Source organism: Notolabrus celidotus, chromosome 8 (assembly GCF_009762535.1).
Source record: "Notolabrus celidotus isolate fNotCel1 chromosome 8, fNotCel1.pri, whole genome shotgun sequence".
Taxonomy (NCBI): domain Eukaryota; kingdom Metazoa; phylum Chordata; class Actinopteri; order Labriformes; family Labridae; genus Notolabrus; species Notolabrus celidotus.
The window spans coordinates 22,405,447-22,425,106 of NC_048279.1; the positions used below are offsets into that span (position 1 = coordinate 22,405,447).

The following is a 19,660-nucleotide window of genomic DNA, read 5'->3' on the forward strand; positions in this document are numbered from 1 at the left end:
TCTGAAGCTTCCTGCGTGTCACTTTTCTACAAGTATGCCTGGAATGACATACCATCACCAGGTCAACTTTCTCTGCTGATGTTGGCTCATCACCAATTACAACCTGAGAGACCCTCTGCAGCTCTAAGATTTCACTTGTCAGGAGGCAGCCAATTGGCTTCCTGAAGCAGCAAAGACCCTCTGTTCCACAATGACTACAATGATGCCCTTTAACTATCATATTACATTTCAAAACCAGACAGGAGATTCAATCAGTAGTTTGCGTTTATTGTTCCTGTTAGGTTCCTGTGTAACAGGGATTGACATTCTGGTGAGAGGCAAAACAAAAAAGAAAAAAGCATGGGCCAAGAGAAGAGAGCGTGACAGATTCCCCCTGTACAACTAGTAGAAAGTACCAGTTGGTCCCTATAAATATAATGCAGCATTTTAAGTTCTTCCAAATGTACAAGATATGTTACAGTTAAACTTCACAACATGAACAGTGGACATACAAAAACAACTTAGATGACTTTCTTGAGCTCATCGTACAAGACAAGCACAAAGGCGCCACCCATGCCTCTGAGCACGTTAGACCATGCTCCCTTGAAAAAGGCATTGGTGCCCTCATCACGGGCGATCTTCCTCCAGCAGTCAATGGTGCCAGAGTACATGATGTCAGCTAAGGAGAGAAAACAGAAGTACAAACACATGATGCCTTTACTCGACTAGAGGAGTAGTAAAAACTGAAAGTTACATTGTGATCTAATAAGTTTATTACCTCCTTTGCGTCCAGACTGCATCATCATACGACGACGGACAGTGTCAAAGGGATAAGACACGAGACCGGCAACCGCCGTCACAGACTGAGCAATCATCCAGCTGACAAAGATGTGTGTGTTCTTTGGGTCTGGGAGCATTCCTGTAAGAAGAAAGTCAATCATAGAAGTTTGATGAAGTTTCAAAGGAAATAATTCTACAAAAGAAAAAAAGAAACATTAAACACCTGATAAATCTCACCCTTTGCTGTGTCATAGACGCCAAAGTAAGCTGCTCTGTAGATGATGATGCCCTGCACGGAGACGCTGAAGCCCTGGTACAGACCCTTGATGCCATCAGACTTGCTAATTTTTACCAAGCAGTCTCCCAGACCTTTGAACTCACGCCCTGCTCCCGCTTTACCGACATCAGCAGCCAGACGTGTTCTGGCGAAGTCGAGAGGGTAGACGAAACAGAGCGAGGTGGCTCCGGCGGCGCCGCCTGATGCCAGGTTACCTGCAAAGTATCTCCAGAACTGAGTGTGCTTGTCTACACCGTCAAGGAAAACCTTCTTGTACTTGTCCTTGAAAGCAAAGTTGAGGGCCTGCGTGGGGAAGTATCGGATGACGTTGGCCAGATTCCCTCTCCAGAATGAGAGAAATCCCTGCTCTTTGGGGATGCGGACAACACAGTCAATGATGCCCTTGTACTGCTTCTCTACTGAAATCTGTTTGCTTGCATATTGTACCTGGAATAACAGCAAAGTGAAGTCAGTGCATTAGATCAAGTCAAGTCATTTAGTCATAGTAAACACAGCTTCATCCGAGAAGTGTTAATGAGCACCTGTTAACCTTCTAACAACTATAAATGAAGAGGACACACATTCCCATGATTCCCACGTGTCTGCCTGACGGACACTTTGCATCCATGTGCCAGATTACTACACTAATGGCACCCATTCAACAATTCACAGCCCCACCTCACCCTGCTGCTGCTGCTGCTGCTGCTGAGTTAGGGCCCAATGCAGAAGAGTTCTGCCATGGCGTAAACCTCTTTCTGACCTTGGCTATTAACTGTCCAGCCAAACCAAAGACCTGTCATGGCGAATGAGCACATCTGAGCACTACAGTCACAGTGAATGGTCATGCCTGCCTTTTATAATACAGTGCATTTAAGCTGGGCATGATTGTGCTTGCTGGCTGGTGTATTACATAACAGGCTTGATGCAGTTCGATGGTGTTCATTTCCATCTGTGCTTGCACAAATCTGAGACAGAGCTGCTCTGATTCACTATCTATAGACTCCAGTTTCCACTACAATGCAGCATCTCATATCACTTCTTCTGTCAACATTAACATTATCATTAACTCAGAATTAACTAGAGATGAATCCTGCACTTCACCAACACCAGGTACCAGACTTGACCAGGCAGTGTTTATTAGATGAACTAAGTAATAACAAAAAAAAGTGTGCTAAATGTTTGGTATAAATAAAGTTTCACACAAACCTGGAGGAGAAGCTTAACCCTCTCAATGGGGGCTACAGCTGTTTTGGAGATGGCAGCAGCAATACCACCAGCCAAGAAGTCCTTAGCAAAGGAAATTGCCTGCTCACTCATCTTCAGATGTTATCAGTCGCTGTCCAGCTGCCTCTGTGTGTGGGGTTCGCCTGTGGAGTGGAAATGGCCGACTCCAACCTGGAGGAGAGGGGATTTAAGAAGGCTGAACGCGAGAAAAACCGTGAACTTCAACTCTCACATCTCATTGGTCGACTAAGGTTGGGTTGGGCGGGGCTAAGGCATGTACCTTGATACTTATTTGATACGCTCCCTCGTCAGTCAAGTGCATCGTATCAACACTGACCCTAAAGTGTCTCAGATGAAAAAAAGTTTAGCTACTCGGTAAGAAGTTGTGAAAGTATATTTTGATTGAATTATATTTCAATATTGACATGATTGTGCTGTTGTTCAATTTAGGATCAAATATGGCTGAAGATCGAGTCAAATGTCATATTTGATGTAGTGAAGGCATAAAAGCTAGTGTGGCTAAAAGGTCATCCCATCTGGTAATGTCCTTTGGCTGTCACTTAGTTTCTCACTGGGAAGAAAAGGAAGAGGACATGATTGAATCACTGAACTCATGCAAACTCTGTCAGCAGACTGATCCAAAATATCAAACTAAGGGTTTCCTAAAGATTAAAATCTAATTAGATTTAATGCACAACAATATTCAGTGAAAACAGATAAAACTATGCAAAGAATAGACAGCAAAGCGAAGTTATTAAGTCATAAAATATATAAAATGAGTAGAGTTCTCCTTGAGTTTGCCCTTGCAGATAAGTCTTAACACATCATTTTGTAATATTTTATTCATGGTAACAGTTTGTATAACTTATCTTAATCTGCACAGCAAGTACTACCAAAAATACTTAATGAACTTAGGAGGTAAAATGTGTTTTATTTACCTCTGACACTAAGTATATTTTAAGTATAAATAACCTTTGTATGAAGCAGCTAACATTTTTTTCCAAAGTAGGTCGTTTTATTCCACTACTGACTGCGCTGCGGAAACACTTTTTTTAATCTAGATTTGAATTTCTCACAAAAAATAACATTTTTATAAGCATACAAAATAACAACAGAAGCATGAAAAAGGAATCAGTTTAAGTTTAATGTTAATGTACATTTCTTCCACAACCCATGTAAGCACTTACTCATGATTGTGGATGACCAACTCAAAGTAACGACGCATCAAAATATACATTTATTTTACAAAACAGAAAAAAAACATGGACCACACAATCAGAGTAACAGAGCACCTGGAATCTCTATGAATGAACTATGGCACTTGTTGATGTAAATGAGTCAATAACTGGAATAAGCTTTAAAATAAATATTTAATGTTAAAGGCACATGGTATCTAGTTAAAAACAAGCACTGTGTGCAGGAGGAGAATACATTAACAGAGAATACTGTGAGTAAAAACAAAGCTTTGAAAGAGGTAGACCGTTGCTGACAGGACATAATGTAAAAGCATGTTAATACCTTATATGAAGAAATTAAACCTGAATAGCACTGATAAATGATCATTACATCCTCTCAAGTCTTTCACAGTTCAGCAAAGAACTTGTGCCGATCAGGTGTGGTCAGTTCTTACTCCTGTTCATCTCATGTGAGTTTTCACCAGCGGTTCCCAAAGGAGGACTCGGCTGACCCAAAGTTCCTGTTTTTCAAGTAGCGCTTCATCTCCTCCAGCTCAGACGGCCCGAGGCTCTGGTCGACCCCAGGTGCAAGCTTGTAGCTCAGCGGTGAGACAATGTACCCATTGCGGTAAAGGCACACCTGCTTACACATCTCGAAGCAGGTGAAGAGAAGGCCGAAGTAGGGGACAATCTGCGAAGACAGGAGGTAGAGAATGGACATACTTTTAGTTAGTCAACTAAAACATGAGTATAAATTACCCAGAGATTCTGAGTTAAAATGTTATTTGAATGTTGCTTTGAAAAGTGTGTGAACAGTTTCTACAACATGTTAAGATGCTTTATTTTCATTCAGCTGCTCGTTGGCAGGCTGAAGATGTGTATAGCATCTATCATGACATTTGCAGCTGAAATATGAGATGCGCGCATGCTGTTCCACAGACAGACTTTGCACACCTTGCTCATGATAGTCCTGTTATGAATTACTCTCTGGATATTGCTTTCCCCCCCTCGCTTTCCCCCTTTATCACTCCGCCTTTTGCGTTTGTCATGGATTGAAGTAAAATCACCAATGTTCCTTACAAAGTGCACTCATTCTTGCCCTTTTACTTCTGCACATACAGGCAGACAAAACTTCACAGAATACATGGAGAGCACAACTTCAGTGTGAAATGGTACCTTTATTGTGTTGGCGGTGAGCCCGCTCCACAGTGAGAGGACGCCCTTGTTTTTAACCACCTGTATGAAACAGTCAATCATCCCACTGAAATGGACGTCCACTCCTCCGCAATGGGGCAAACGAGGACTCTGCGCCTACGTAAAGGGCAGAAGTGAAAAGGAATCAGCAATCAATGTCACAAACTGATGCAGTAAAGCAATAAAAAAGGTCAAGAGAGTCATGACAGGGCAAATACAACTCACTGCAGCTTAGTAGTAATGTATTTCAGTTGTAAATCAGTAGCATTTGCCAAGAAATTCCAGTGTAGGACATATGACACTTTGACTGCTTGATTTACTTGCTCATTTTAACTTCTGTAGTAGCAACAATTGTCAGTATACTTATGTCCTTTAATGAAGGAAGTTAAGACACACTATAATGAAATTTAATTAAGAGAAAATATAAAAACCATTTAATATATATTGTTGGCATTTTGAGGGTTCAAGTGAAAAGTAGAGGTGAACCTTCATAACAAACCCAGTTAACTGTATAAGGAAGTGTTAGGAGGAGATTCTTGTCTGAGACGCTGACACTGTGTTCTGTGCTGTCTTGCCAACTACAGCCACAGTTCGACAGGCTGACTGTCATGTGATCGAGGAATTGTCTCTTTAAAACCTTCAAGGTTTCCAGAGAGACCACATCGTCAAACTGGAGTTAAACTATTCAAACAGCTTCGTTTGAAGAGGAAACATCAAGCCAGCCGGCAAAGTTAAACAATACTTTGCTTAAATCATCACCCTAAGCTTCTGCAAACACTCCATCATCCATCCTCTGTCTGACTTTTAATGTTTGACTCCGACTCAAAGACAAGAGCTGAATCAATAAAAAAGGTAACTGTGTCACATTATCATGAGTTGTTTGTGATGGTTCGAGGATCTGGACATACGCAGATCTCACCTTGTCTGCCGTCTAATAGTTACTGTCTATCTTTGGAGAACTTATCTATAGCTTATGCAGACCCGGGACACATTCACATTCCCAGCTGCTGTCAGAGCATGTTGAAGCTTGTGGTGGCTAATAATAGACTGATTAAACCAGATGTAGTATTCTGTCCTTAGCAGCACCATTGTTCCCATGTGCCCTTTCAGAAGGAATCTCCCACAGCATTTTAGTGAGGTGTAGTGCAGGAAGTGTTATTCCTATGAGGATGGAACATGCTGGGAATTTATACTCCGCCAAAGGTTTGACATATTTTGAAATGTTTGATTTTGATCGTCAAAATTTCAACCTTTGAAAAACCTCAGGCACAAAGCTGGTGTAGACTGAACTCAGATACAGTCACACTGTCCTCCTGTGGACAAAAGGCGGTATTACAGGGACAATGGATGAGTTACACTTAATTCTAAAACTGCTTAAAAGTAGCATTTAATTAAACATGGAGTAAATGTGTTAATCCGTGTCCCTATGTAGTTGAATAATGCAGAGTGTGAGAGGAGAATCTGTGCTTACTACTAAATTATAATAATTTCCCTTGAAGGCCATGATGATTTTTACAAAGACTTAAATATTAATTTATACATTTTTATTGTAGAGTTTGAATTTTCATACTGGCTCTACTAGGAACAGACACTGCAAATTGGCTTAGGGTATGAATGCGGCAGTGTGTTATCCCTCTACATGCAACATACCTGTCTCATGAAAAAAAGTTATAACTTTCATTCATTTACATACTGTGTTGATACTTCTTTCATAATTTAATAACTACTAAACGTCAAAATATATTACTTTGCTTGTCCCTTTTTAAAAATGCCTTGAACATTTTTTCTATAAAGGAATGAGTTGGTTGGTTACCTGCATTTTTCTTTTTACAGTTTCAAAGGGGTAGGAGAGGGTTTGGGCCACTCCTGCAGCAAGACAGCCATTAATAAAGTTCTGGAGAGGAGTGAAACGAACAGGAGGCTCCTGCCAGAGCTTATCCAAGTTCATGTAGACAGCATAGCAGCCCAGAGAAAAGGGGAAAGCACCTGTAGAAAATAAGAATAAATACTTATAAACTGTTTGCCTAAGTCTTAAAAATCATAATATTTTATAAGGACAAATATGAATGTTTTACCTATAATTTGTCTTAATGGAAAAACTCTTCAATACTAACTTTCAGAGTGTAGTGGTGAAAAACAGAGCTATCCTAACAGAGCTTATGTTTGTTATCTTAACAGCACCCATACGAAATGAACTCTTTGGTAAGATTATAAAAAAACACACCCAAGACAGTGAGAGAGAAGCCCCTGTAAAGAGCAAGCAGTCCTTCAGCCCTGTGGATCTTTGACAGAGTGCACAATACGCCGAGGTAGGTGGGTTGTCTGCAGTTCTGAACCACCAGCCTGGTTTCTGCCACCTCCAGAGGGTATGTGACCAGTGCAGCAGCAACACCTGCCAGGCCACCAGCCAGTATGGCTCTCCACTGAGAGATGGAGCCCAGTTCATCCATGTGAAGATGGACTATCCTGGACACAGAGGGGGGAGAGTTTGGTTTTTGCCAAAAACAAACAAAAAACATCCATCTGTTCTGTAGGCACATCTTTGACTTTTGAGATGTTGTTTCAACAGAACAGATATTTGGATATATCTTCTTTTTTTTTTTTTTTTTTTTTTTTTTTTTACAAATTATTTATATTTAATAGACTTAATGACTACTACAGTTTTCCGATTCTCAGGACCACGAGTAGCAGCCCTACTTTAAGCACTTTCATTGTATACCAGTGTATTTTTGTTGTTATTTTTAGTAAATGTATGTATATGTGGAGGTAATATGAGAAACCTATCAGAACAGTTGTTTCAATGAAAAGTAGTCTGAGAATAGTCTCTTCTAGGAACATGTTACAGTCGTCTACACATGGAGAGCGATCTAATAACACTGGCCATGTGGGTGCGTGGGTGCGTGTCTGCGTGTGTTTACATGTTGGTGGGGCTTTCTTTTCCTGGAACACGGTGTACTAACAGAACAGCGGTGTGCCTAAACAGGATGCCGTAATGTTTAAACGCACACGTGTCTTGAAACGTGAGATAATACCCACTGACAGCAGGCAGCACGAATGTTACAGTATTTATGACTGCATCCGGAATTAATGTGACCAAAGCTATAGTTCAGATGTTTATTTATCAGCCGCGCTGTCAGCATTACGGCACAGTTTGGCCTGCAGTAACCTTACAAAACGACAAAGCAATACTGTGCCCTGAGTTCAGCTGTGCAGGCGACACTTCCAAGTATAGTAGTCTTGTTTCCATGGTTCATTCTTTTTTCAAGTGTTGGCTTCATCATTGCATGACAAGGTCAAACTGATGATAAATCAGCAATACATTATCCAAGTAAGCTAAATAATGACTTCAAAGATACAATGTTTACAACCCTGATTGTTCGAATATGAGACAACCCGCTCACTGTCACATATAAGGTTTGACCAAGCAAACTTATCTCCTCTTCAGTTATTGTTTTATTTTTTTATTATCACCTCTTTTTTTTCCTTTTTAATTATTATTATTATTATATGTTATCGCTATTTTTATTATTCTTATTTCTATTCTTATTGTTTTTATCATTGTTGCTACTACTATGATTATTGTGTGTGTATGTATGTATGTATGTATGTATATATATATATATATATATGTATAATATATATATATATATATATATATATATTATTATTATTATTATTATTATTATTATTATAAGAAATTGTTAATTAATTAATTGTGTTTAACACAATTATCCAATTATGTCAGAAAAGTTCTAAAAAAAAAAGTTCATAAAATTGTTTTTTAAAAAGACACAGTGTCGAAATAATTTGTTACTTCTCTATTTTAGTTTTTACTTTCATTTGACATAACAAACTAAGTGTTTTTTTTTTTTTTTTAATTACTCCTGAGAAAACAAGACATTTGAATGTCTAACCTTTAGCTTCGGGGAGTTTTTGGTCATATTCAAACAAAACGATTGATTAAATCAGGAAACACAAGTTACCTGTGAGACAAACCTCAGGGCGAACAAAAACCCCGAGCACTTTAAAAATCGACTGAGGAAATACAGTCTTGTGATTGGCTGAAAATAGAAGGTGCGCCTCCTGTGGTGTGATCATAGACTGTGTAACAGGAAGTATATCTTAAGCTGAAGGGATGGAAGTAAACAAACTATTTAATCCAACTATATTTGTGTTATATCGATAAAAATAAATGATCAACAAACCATGATATGTGTTTCAGATCTTGTACTGGATTTAATGTGTGTTACCTGTTTCTTTGTACACCGTTTACCACACGGACTTGCTAAGTCAACGTCAGCTGATCAAGCTAATTTAGCAAAGATACTGGCAGAGCTCAGATAAAAACATCGAATGAGAACATTCAAGAGTCAGAAAGAAAAGTGGGCTTGAGCTTCACTTACTTTTTGTACGTTGAGAGATGAACAGCCGTGTAAGGAAACAACCGGAGACAAGAAGCCAGATTTCCTTTCCAAAATCCTCGAAGCCCTTCATTCTGGTAGATGCGAAGGAAACTTTGCCAGAACCCCTGCTTACAGTGAAAAGTCCCGACCTGACTCTTGATTTTAACAACCTCCAAAGGTGAAGTGACGGTTTTACTGAAAACCCCGGCGAACCCGGCGCACATAAAGCTTTGAGAACTCGTCAGTCTGTTGTCCTTTTTGACTGAGGCCATCACTGTTCGCCCCTTTCTCTGAACTCTCCACCTTCTGCAATGATTTCAGTTTTCTCCGAGAGACAGGAAAGGATTTGTTTGCGCAGGTTAGACATCTAAATATAGCGGACGAGGAGGTATCCGTCTCCTGCTCCTGTCCCGTCCAGCGGTGTAATGTGACAGGGCTGGAGGGAGGCTGGAGTGACGTCTCAAGTGAACTAGATGGCGCCAATTCACTTGGTTAAAACCTCAGAGCCATTCATGATCATTCACAGTTCACTTTCTTTAACCTAGATGTGTCATCATTCACAACGGGGGAGTGAACGGTCACGGTATTACTGAATTAAAAGTCCTTACAGCAACACCGACAAAATACTCAACATTAAGGTACTTATTTGATTTTGATTTGATGTCTTTATTTCGATCATATAAAAGTAAAATAGAAAAAAAAACATACAAGTAGAAAAGTAGAAATAGTTTAACAAAAGAAACAAAATCAATCAGTTCCATTAGCAAACACTAAAACATTTTACTTGCATGTGCGAAAAGAAGTAGGAAGAACTTAAAACTTATCTAATCCTTCCCCTTTATTCACTATTTTCTGGCATTATACTAGTGCACTCCCACAAGTCAAATCTTCATATATTATCTTCATATTTACACCTACAATCAAAAGTAAACTCCTCATGATTCTCAACACTTGTCTTCCTCCTTGTACCTCATGAAAATCATTTCTTTATACCTCTTCTTGAACTGGATTTTATTTTGACATTGCTGTAGCTCCATGTTGAGACTGTTCCACAGTTTTACACCACAGATTGAAATACAGAAACTTTTCCTTGTGGTCCGAACACTCAACAACTTCAATCTTAACTTCACTCTTAAGTTATAACCCCCCTCTTTTTCAAAGAACAATCTTTGAATATTTCCTGGCAAGAGATTTTTCCTTGACTTATACACAATTTGGGCAGTTTTCAAATCTACAAGGTCAAATAATTTCAATATTTTGGATTTGAGGAACAATGAATTTGAGTGTTCACGGAAATCAACATTGTGAACTATTCTGATGGCTCTTTACTGTAGTACTTACAATGCAGATGTGCTTCATCCAGTGTTGGATCATTAAATAGAGCTTATTAAACTATTTGATTATTACTAATGTATGAATGGGGATCAGATTTGTATCTGAGGTTTGGCTCAATATAGTCACCATCTTTAAACACATGGTTTAATTAAACAATTATATTTTATCAGTATACCAAAGCAAATGCTTAGATTAATTTAAGCTTTATAAATGTAGCCACTTACAAGAACATTATTTACCTTTGAGATGTAATTCAGTTGAAATTGAATCAAACTGAAATAGAAACCTTAAGAACAACTGCCTCAAGTTGTAATTTAATACAGTGGCTACTTATTTAATTAAGATATAAGATAAGCTATTCCTTTATCCATCCCAGGGACATTTAAATTGTTACAGCAGCATAGTGGATAGTGCAAAACAGTATAAAGGAAACAAGAGCATATACAATATTAATTATTCATATATATATATATATATAGAGAGAGAGAGAGAGAGAGAGAGAGAGAGAGAGAGAGAGAGAGAGAGAGAGAGAGAGAGAGAGAGAGAGATATGAATGAACTACTGTCTATGGATGTGAGTTAAACATAAATAAACAAAATCCTAATTTATAAATATACATTACATTTAATAAAGAAAGATGATCAGTGCTTCCAAAGTAGAAGTACAGTTAACCCAGATAAATGTTGAACAGGTTTATTTGATTTACTTGACAAAGTTTGCATTTACCTGTGGTTTCTTGCAGTTGATATCGCATTTTTATTCAACTGTGCATATATGAATTATGTTATTTTCATAAAACCATAAGAAACATTTAGACCCATGCATATTTACTGACGCTGCAGGGGTTTAATAGGGTTGCCAAACGCAACATGAGTCAAATCAACTACACTATAGGTCCCAGAAAATTTCCTCTGATAGTTAAATGTGCTTATGAAATACAGTTATGTGGAAAAAGTAGTTAAAGTTCATTCACCTTGTGGGATAATGCCTTATTGTTGGTAAAATATAAAATATTTCACTTTTATTTCAATATAGGCTGCCTAAAAAGCTGATGACTCAGAAGGCATTTAATAAAACTGAAACATGAAAACAATGTCATGAAACAAGTGCTTGTTTTATCCTTTTGACTCAATTAAATGAAAAGCAATGAAGTTTAACAAATGTTCAGTTAATCTGTTCCCTGTGTGTTCAGCTAGGTGGCGCCAGACTCCAACCTCTTAAATTGGTCTGTGGCAACTGGGGCTGAAATGATTTTAGTAACATCAACTCAAGCACAGACAAGATTTGGGTCACAAACTGCTCAAGTAAAGAAGTAAAGACTTAAATATTCGTATTTAAAGACTTTTATTATCACATTTTCATTTCTTCTTTATTTTTTAGGGTGGTTTATCCATTTTCAATAGAGAACTAGTCAGAATGTTATGACACTGATTTGATCATATAACAGTGTACCATTATCTTTCTGATTAGTGATGCTCTAAATGAGAAATAGGAGGTTAAAGGTTTTATTTTCAAGCATCGATAAATGTAATATACATCTTTGCTACTGTTTTTGTTTGTTGAAAGATCTGCAGTGACATTTCCATGAAGTTTCTGCACAAGCCAGGCTGAACAAGCATCACATAGTTTTTAATTGAACTAAAAGGAGAAACCCTGTCTGATTCGCTTCAAAGCTATATTTATCAGCAGGAGTTTATTGTTGCTGTCTCCGTCAGCACTATGTTTGTTTTCCTCTTGTCTCGGCCTACCAGGAGCGCCTCCCTTCCCTACCGGGCTGACAACCTGAGCTGCATGTGAGGAACCCACAGTCTGTCTGCGACTGGACCACTTGGCTACTTCACAAAGGCCTCATGGAATAACAGAGCCAGGCAGAGGAAATGACAGCCTGATTTCCTTCACTCCCTTCTCTGGCTGCCTGCTGGGGTAGAGCAGGGTGGGTCTCTATGAGAGTGTGTGTGTGAAAGTTGGCTTTCACTGAAAACTTAAGAACCAATCCAGAAGCTGTGATGTATGATACGATTCATTATGATATGAAATGGTACAACATGATACAATATGATTTAACACATAATATGATACAATACGATATGACACTTTAAAATTTGACAGGATACAACGGATACAATACAAAAGAATAGACACAACTTGATACATTGTGATGCAATCAGATACAACACAATGTAAGGACAATATAATACTTAATGATACGACACAACATGACATACTTAACGATATGACATGATATGACACAATATGATACGACACGACACGATACCGTACGATACCGTACGATACCGTACGATACCGTACGATAGTAAACGATACGATAACATACTAGACGACACGATACGATAGGATACATTTAATTGGCCTCTTGAGGGAATATTGTCACTATTGGGGTGGGGGTGGGGGGCGGCATTGTGTAACCAGTTAATCAGTGTAATTTTAAAGATATGGTGAGGGCCTGACAAATAGTGAGAAAGTCAGAAAATGTCACAGAGAAATGTCACTTTCTGCTCTTGAGGGGTATAAAGAAGCCCACTTTAAAGAGGCTTTGATCTCTCTGTCATACGTAACAGACAAGAGAATGGGATGTCGTTCTTTAAAGATAAGTGGCGTAACGCTGTTTCTTATCAATTAATGCTTCAGCAATCAAACAGAACAGCACGTAGAACCTGCTGCCACTCTGTCTCCTCTGCTGTCCTTCCTCTGCCCCTCACTTTGCCTCCTTACCCGCCTGTATGCATATAGAATACACATAGAGCCCTGCCCTCTTCCTGTATGTATGTAAACCCCCCTCCTCTCCTGAATGAGTGCTTCCTCCATGCAGCAGAACAGCGCGGGAGCAGCCTGTGTGCCTTTGTGTCTCCGGCACTGGCACGTAGCAGTAGGTGTAGGCTGGCTGAGGTATTGTCATTCTCTGGATGTCATGCGCAAGTCAACCCTTGATCTCCCACTTTGAAGTGCATTGCTGGAGGACCTGAGAGGGCAGACTGTGTATCCAGTGTGAACTCATGGCAGTCAGCAGAGGGCGCTGGGTACCAGAGAGGGCTGCCTGTCATCCTCACAGACTGGAGTAATAAAGGTCTCACCTCATTATCTAAGACAGTCACATCACAGGCTTGTGTTGGCCAGGAGGGGGAAGGTGAGGAAAGGGTGAAACAGGGGGGTGGGTGACACCAGAGTCTGTCTGCATGTCTCTTTTTTAAGGGTGGGGGGTGTACTGGTGAGAAAAATCCGGCAGAAGCACAATTCACTGTGGCACCATGTTCACACTTCAACCAGCAAGGCTCAACAAGGCCAAACTGCTGCACTCCCCGGCTCACTTCACAGGAGCAGGAGACTTGTTATGCAAAAGGAGCCTAATTCTGCATTAATGGTTTCTGTGATGGGTTAAACTGTGAAAGGTTGTCAGGGTTTGTTAGGAATAGTGAATGCAATTTTGCACCTCATTACAGGGATCAGGTTTTACTCCAACTAACGCTGAAACTACTGTTATCTCAGAGCTACAGACCAGTAAATGTGCCTCAGTAGAGTCTATTAAGTTTAAAACTCTGCTGTAAATGTGTAGCCCTAAGGAGGTAATTTGTGTAAGGATCCATTCAACTGCTGAAACATGATTTATTACACTAATGTTGGATGAATTTTTACCTCATTAGCTGTGACATTTTCGGAAGAGTTGAAAATAGATGTTGAAAAACAGCCCTAGGAGTATTAAAAAATCATGACAGTGTTTGGAAAAAAACATCAGTGATTCTTGAACAAAATGTTGCAAAAATGCCACAATGTTCCTTGCAGCTTCTGTTCTCCTCGTAAAAACTTAACAAGGAATGATGCATCACCCATTTAACCAGGATGTAGATGACCAGGAGGCCCATTGTCTGTGAGGATGCAGTGGAGAACTTCTGGCAGCTGGTGCCCCCTTATCTTTCCATGTACAGCCAATAAATCAATATCAAATCTAAGGAACAGGAAGCCAGATGGCCTTCCAACAACCCACGAGGCCGGGCTGCTCTCAGGGCCTCCTCGGCTACTGTGCCATCGGTGCATGCTGCAGCAGCATCAGCCCTTTGAAGACATACACATTCAGCAAGCAGCTCAATGAATGACTAAAGGGAACAAATAAGCTGTTACGACTCTCCTCAAATCAGTGTTTGTGTTTCCATCCACATCAAAGGCTGCAGTCTGTTTGATATGCGCCCCCCCCACACACACACCTTTATCCGAACCATGTACAGGTAGAGGGGAGGAGCAGGCCATTGAGGGGAGAGAGGGTCATGTGGTCGCTCCTCTTAGCCTCGGCTCGAGGGGAGTTGACCCAGACGAAGGGTCTGGTGATGTCTCTTGTTCCCCAGGGTGCTGTTGCCCCTTACACCTATCACCAGACAGATTATTTATTGGGCAGCCTATTGATTATGTGCTTTTAAGTTACAGTCACAGAAATTTGAAAGCAGGTATTCAAATCAAAAATAGGAGATATTTAAGATTCAAGTTACTACATCTTTAACAGAATAGAAGTGAGACGTGCAGTAACTGATGGAGGCCGAAGAGGTCAGTCACCTAAACACATCCCGACAGACTCATCCTAATTCCTGTGTAGGCCAGGGGTCAGGTTAAACAGTAGTTTGATTGAATGGCTGTTCACAGGCCGGTGTGAAATGCCAGCTCTATTGCAATGTGGGAGTTGGGAGGAGGGGGTTTCTCTGGCCTTTGTGTGGCCCACGGTCTTAGAGCACGGAGCCATTGTTAGAGGTTGACCAGCCAGCCCCTCAGACTCTCCTTTGCCCTGCTTTGTCTCGAGCAGCGTGACCATTTCCTTCATCCAGGTCAGGGCAGGGTCATGACTTTGGACACCAGTCTTCCCCTGTCTGTCTGCTCTCAGCCCGCATACTCATAAATGCATTCAACAGTGAGACAAATGCACAGATTTAGAAAATGCTGCCCTGTTAGAGCAGGTTGGAAAGCTTTTAGTAACTAAGAAGATCAAAGAAAAAACGTCAGGTGCAATACAATTTGACATAAGCCTGAAATCAATGCAAACATACAGCATTTAAAATAAAGGAATAATGTGAAATTCCAGTTATTTTTGTCTGTGTAGCTACTCAAATTAATCTATTATGTACAAGTCCAAGCAAATTTATGATCTATGTAATTTACACAGTGACAGATATCTCACTTGCACCTTTTTGCGAGTGTGTAAAACACACTACCACATGCTAAGGGCTGAGATAACTTCTTTACTACCCTGAAGTGTCCAGGTTATGCAACAGTGGAGGTTTTAGAAGAGCAAACTTCTTCTGTCCTGAAGCTGGACCTGTCTTATCATGGCCTGGCCATCACAGTGATAAGAAGAGGAAAGGCCAAAGGGCCATAAGGAACAGTGTGCAAGGCTCAGGTCAACAGTGTGAGGAGGGAGGGAGGGAGGACAAGAATATTATCTGATAAGAATCACTGGGGTCTTTTGATCTGCAAGGGGGCTGATCCTGGGCTACAGGGTGTCATGCTGGGGGGACGAGCAGAACGACACGGCAGGTACAAACAAGCGAGCCCTTGAAGATCATCTGGGGCTAGGCATATTTACCCAGGGAAGACTGGACAGAGTCTCCTGATGCACAAACATACAAGTATGTTGTCATGGGGATCTCACACTGAGCAGCAAGTTTAGATGCAAATTGTAACTAAAATGCATAAATAATGCTTCTTTTGGAACTGCCCAGACACCTACTGAGTAATAATAAAAATCAAAAACAATGATTGTTTTTAGAAAGCTGCATGGAACCATGAACGGGCAAAATTTAGATAGGTAGAGCTTGAATGTGGCAGTGTTTTCTTGTGGTTTTGTCTCATAAGTCACTGATTAAAAGTTGTCATGTGGAGGCCAGACAGGACCTGAGGCTGCAGTACAAGCTGTGGCCCGAGCCAAATGCCTCACCGCTGTATCGCCCAGAGGAAGACGGAGGAGGGTTCTTCTTTTTCTTTGCCTGTAGCAGCCAGAGGGGGGTTAACAGGCTGTTGCAGAGTTAAAAGTGTCCTTGGTTTCCCCTTAACAACAGATAAAACAAAAGAGCAGATACACGTGCATGTGTATCTAAGCCCTTTTACAAAACAAGGCAGACTGAGATGTCAAACTTTGAAGGACACGTTTGATGATATTCTGTCATTTTTTTCCACCAAATTCCATACAGTATCAAAGAATCAACAGGAGTTGCAGTCGTAGACTAAAGCCTCATATGGCTTACTCCTTTGTGAAACAGATTTCAGCTCCTCAAAAATCCATCAAAAACACATAAATGCGCCACACTGTCACATTCACTGATAACATATGAGTTGAAGGCCTTGTGGTTTATATGAATCAAACCAGCAAACGCCTCCCTTTAGTACATTCTCACAGCTGAAAACAGTCCATGTCAAACACACTATTTCCCGTACGCTATAAACTTCAACAGCTGGCAAAGGAAACTGTGGTGGTTCTAATGTCAAAATGTTGTTAAAATCAAATTTGTGACTAGTTTTAAGACCTTCATTGCAGTGTAAACAAGAGGGCTTGAGAGAGAGAGAATGCATTTGAGAGACTGGAGAAACTGTCTGATATATTTGGATTTTGGTCTTTGTTTTTTCAAGGAAATCATATCACTAAATAGCCACTGAGCTCAACTGTTCACATTAAGGCAACTCATTGACAACAAGCTATCAGCAACCTGTTACATCCAGGCTCCAATTAAAAGAATTAAGATGTAAGAGGCCTTCATTATCAGCTCTGTCAGAAGGACATCAAAGGACGAGCCAGAGTGAGAGTGCAGCTGCCCTGACGGTGTGAGTTTCTCCTCTCTCTCACTCCAGAGGAACTTGTTTGTGTTGAGGATGTTTACTGATCCCAGGAAAGACAAACAGCCTCATTCTTGTTTGTAGGTAACTGGCTCAAACACAGAGTTGTGGGTCAGTTCTGTGTGTGTGTGTGTGTGTGTGTGTGTGTGTGTGTGTGTGTGTGTGTGTGTGTGTATGTGTGTGTGTGTGTGTGTGTGTGTGTGTGTGTGTGTGTGTGTGTGTGTGTGTGTTGTGTTTGTGTGTGTGTGTGCGTGCGTGCGTACGTGCGTGTATGTGCGAGAGAGACAGAGCCACAGGATGTACTGTATTGTTAGGTCAGTGTTTATCTTGTCTGTTTTCACTTCACTTCCAAGTTTCCCGCCAGAGGCTCAACAAATTACTGGACAAAAAGTATTTGCAAAACAAAATAAAGGGGGGGCAGTTGCACAAACCAGACGTCTGCGAAATATCTTACACAGCTGCAAAATTTGTAATGATAAAAATGTTGTAACCTTAAACTAACTAACTTTGTGCTTAATTACAGCAGAACATTTAGAAATCAGTCAACATTTTTTGATCAATTTAACAGCAGCTCAGGTTTCATACCTCAACCAAACACATGGTGTCACTCTTTCTATGCTTAGAGTCAACGGGGAGCACAGCTCACATATCAGACTCTATCATGCAGTCAGGATGCTGTAAATTAGCAAACTTCGTCCATGCCTGACAGCTCAAAGTGTCTCCATGACATGAAAGTGCTCTAAGTGATTTGTTTTGAGAATGTAAAAGGAGTTTGAAGGTCTGTGGCTTATTTTTTGTATCTAATCTGGATTAAAATGGTGAGATAAGGGATGATGTACATTATACTTACGTTTTTCCTTATCTGAATACAGATAAAATAACCTGTAAGACAAAATGTGAAATTTGGGTTATTTATAAAAAAAAGAAATATCTTCATGTGACAGCATTCAAGCTGAATTTAAGAACCTCAGACTATCAGGCCATAAAATTAAACTTTAAATAATTTTTAGGCCAACGTTTGGTACCAGGTGTGGCAGATTTCTCTTCATCAGCAAGTCTGGCTCTGCTCAAGGTTTCTGTTGGTAAAAAATGAACTTCCTATTCAACAAATGTTGCTTTAATGATAGCTCATCGAGTACTCATGTGGAAAATTTCATTAGAAAGACAACAGTCATAACCGTCTCTGTTTGTAAAGTGTCATGAGATAACTTTCATCACTGGGCAGTATATAAGAAAGAAGATGATTCATTTATAAAATTGATTTCCTTTTAATTAAGCCTAAGGAAAGGAAAGACAGAGGCGAGGGAAGAAAGTTGGTTTAGATGTGAGAAAATGACTGTACATTACAAATAATCACACCCCCGTCAATCCTGTGATTCAGTGGATACCAAAACTTTACTTCCTGTCTGTCTTGAGAAAAACAGACCAATTGACATCCGTACTGCCACACTGGAGCGTCTCATTCCATGAGCTTGTATCAGCAAATGTCACTTCGTGTTGAGGTTTTCTACCACAGCTATAAATCGTGGGGGAAACAGGCCTTCACAGAGAGTTTTATGGCACAGAGACTTCCCTTCCATTCTGCAGGGGGTCATGCTGCTTTACACCGTGTGCTCATGTTTCCCACTCCTTTCTACTGGCACAGGCACAAAAGTAGAGATATTCTATTCAGCATCAGCCAGGCATACACAGACAGATGTTTTGATAAGACAGGAAATTTGGAATGTGGGCTTGTCTTAAGCAGAGGGTGCTGATGTAAGCATCTTTGATAGCTTTCATATGAATGACTACAGAGATGGGCTTTGGGCCATTTTTCAGACAGTTACCTCACGCAGTTGAGAATAGCCACTGTTCCAGCAATCAAGCATCAATCCAATTAGTAAATGGCCTGGTGTATTAACTTCTAGTGAGGCCCTGCTGTGGAGAGTCCATGTATCAGAATCTAGTTTAAAAGCTCCTTATTCTGTGTGGGTACATGAACACATATGTGGCTATGCCTATGTGTGGGCATGGCTGGGTTTATGTATGTATGCAGGCTGATGGGTGAGTGTAGGTATGTGTATAGGTCCGTGAATGTATGTACAAATATACCTTTTCTTCTCAACATTAGGTACACTGTGGTGTTTGTATTTCATACGAATACTCATGGGAAGGTGTCTATGTATATTTATGTAAGTATACAGTTCTCTTAATGTATAAATTATGAAAGAAGAGGACTGAGTTGGGTTTGGAGGGGGGAGGGAGGGGAGAAAATGTTATATTTTTTGACTGTACCTTTGTAATGTACCGCTTTTTTCTGAAAATAAAAAAGTTGAAACAAAAAAAACAACTCCTTATTTCCACCTTTATGTCCCTGGGCTCAGAAAGCACTCTATCATTTTTTGTCATTAAAGTTTTTATTAACTTTTCAATGTTTTACAAATAAAACAATAATGAAAAGAAAGAACAAAATGAAACAGAAATGCAAA

The 19,660-nt window shown here is 40.1% G+C and overlaps 2 protein-coding genes across 2 annotated transcripts; both read right to left on the reverse strand.

Moving 5' to 3' along the window:
- Positions 1-246: 246 nt before the first annotated feature.
- Positions 247-2,446, reverse strand: slc25a5 (solute carrier family 25 member 5). The gene is made up of 4 exons (XM_034690798.1): positions 2,243-2,446; positions 997-1,483; positions 758-898; positions 247-658 (listed from the first exon to the last, which is right to left on the reverse strand). Exons 1-4 carry the CDS (start codon positions 2,351-2,353, stop codon positions 501-503), a joined length of 897 nt encoding a protein of 298 aa, XP_034546689.1. The 5' UTR covers positions 2,354-2,446; the 3' UTR covers positions 247-500.
- Positions 2,447-3,382: 936 nt separating this feature from the next.
- slc25a43 (solute carrier family 25 member 43) lies at positions 3,383-9,484 on the reverse strand. The gene is made up of 5 exons (XM_034690797.1): positions 9,033-9,484; positions 6,854-7,095; positions 6,443-6,615; positions 4,612-4,746; positions 3,383-4,126 (listed from the first exon to the last, which is right to left on the reverse strand). Exons 1-5 carry the CDS (start codon positions 9,302-9,304, stop codon positions 3,914-3,916), a joined length of 1,035 nt encoding a protein of 344 aa, XP_034546688.1. The 5' UTR covers positions 9,305-9,484; the 3' UTR covers positions 3,383-3,913.
- Positions 9,485-19,660: the final 10,176 nt, after the last annotated feature.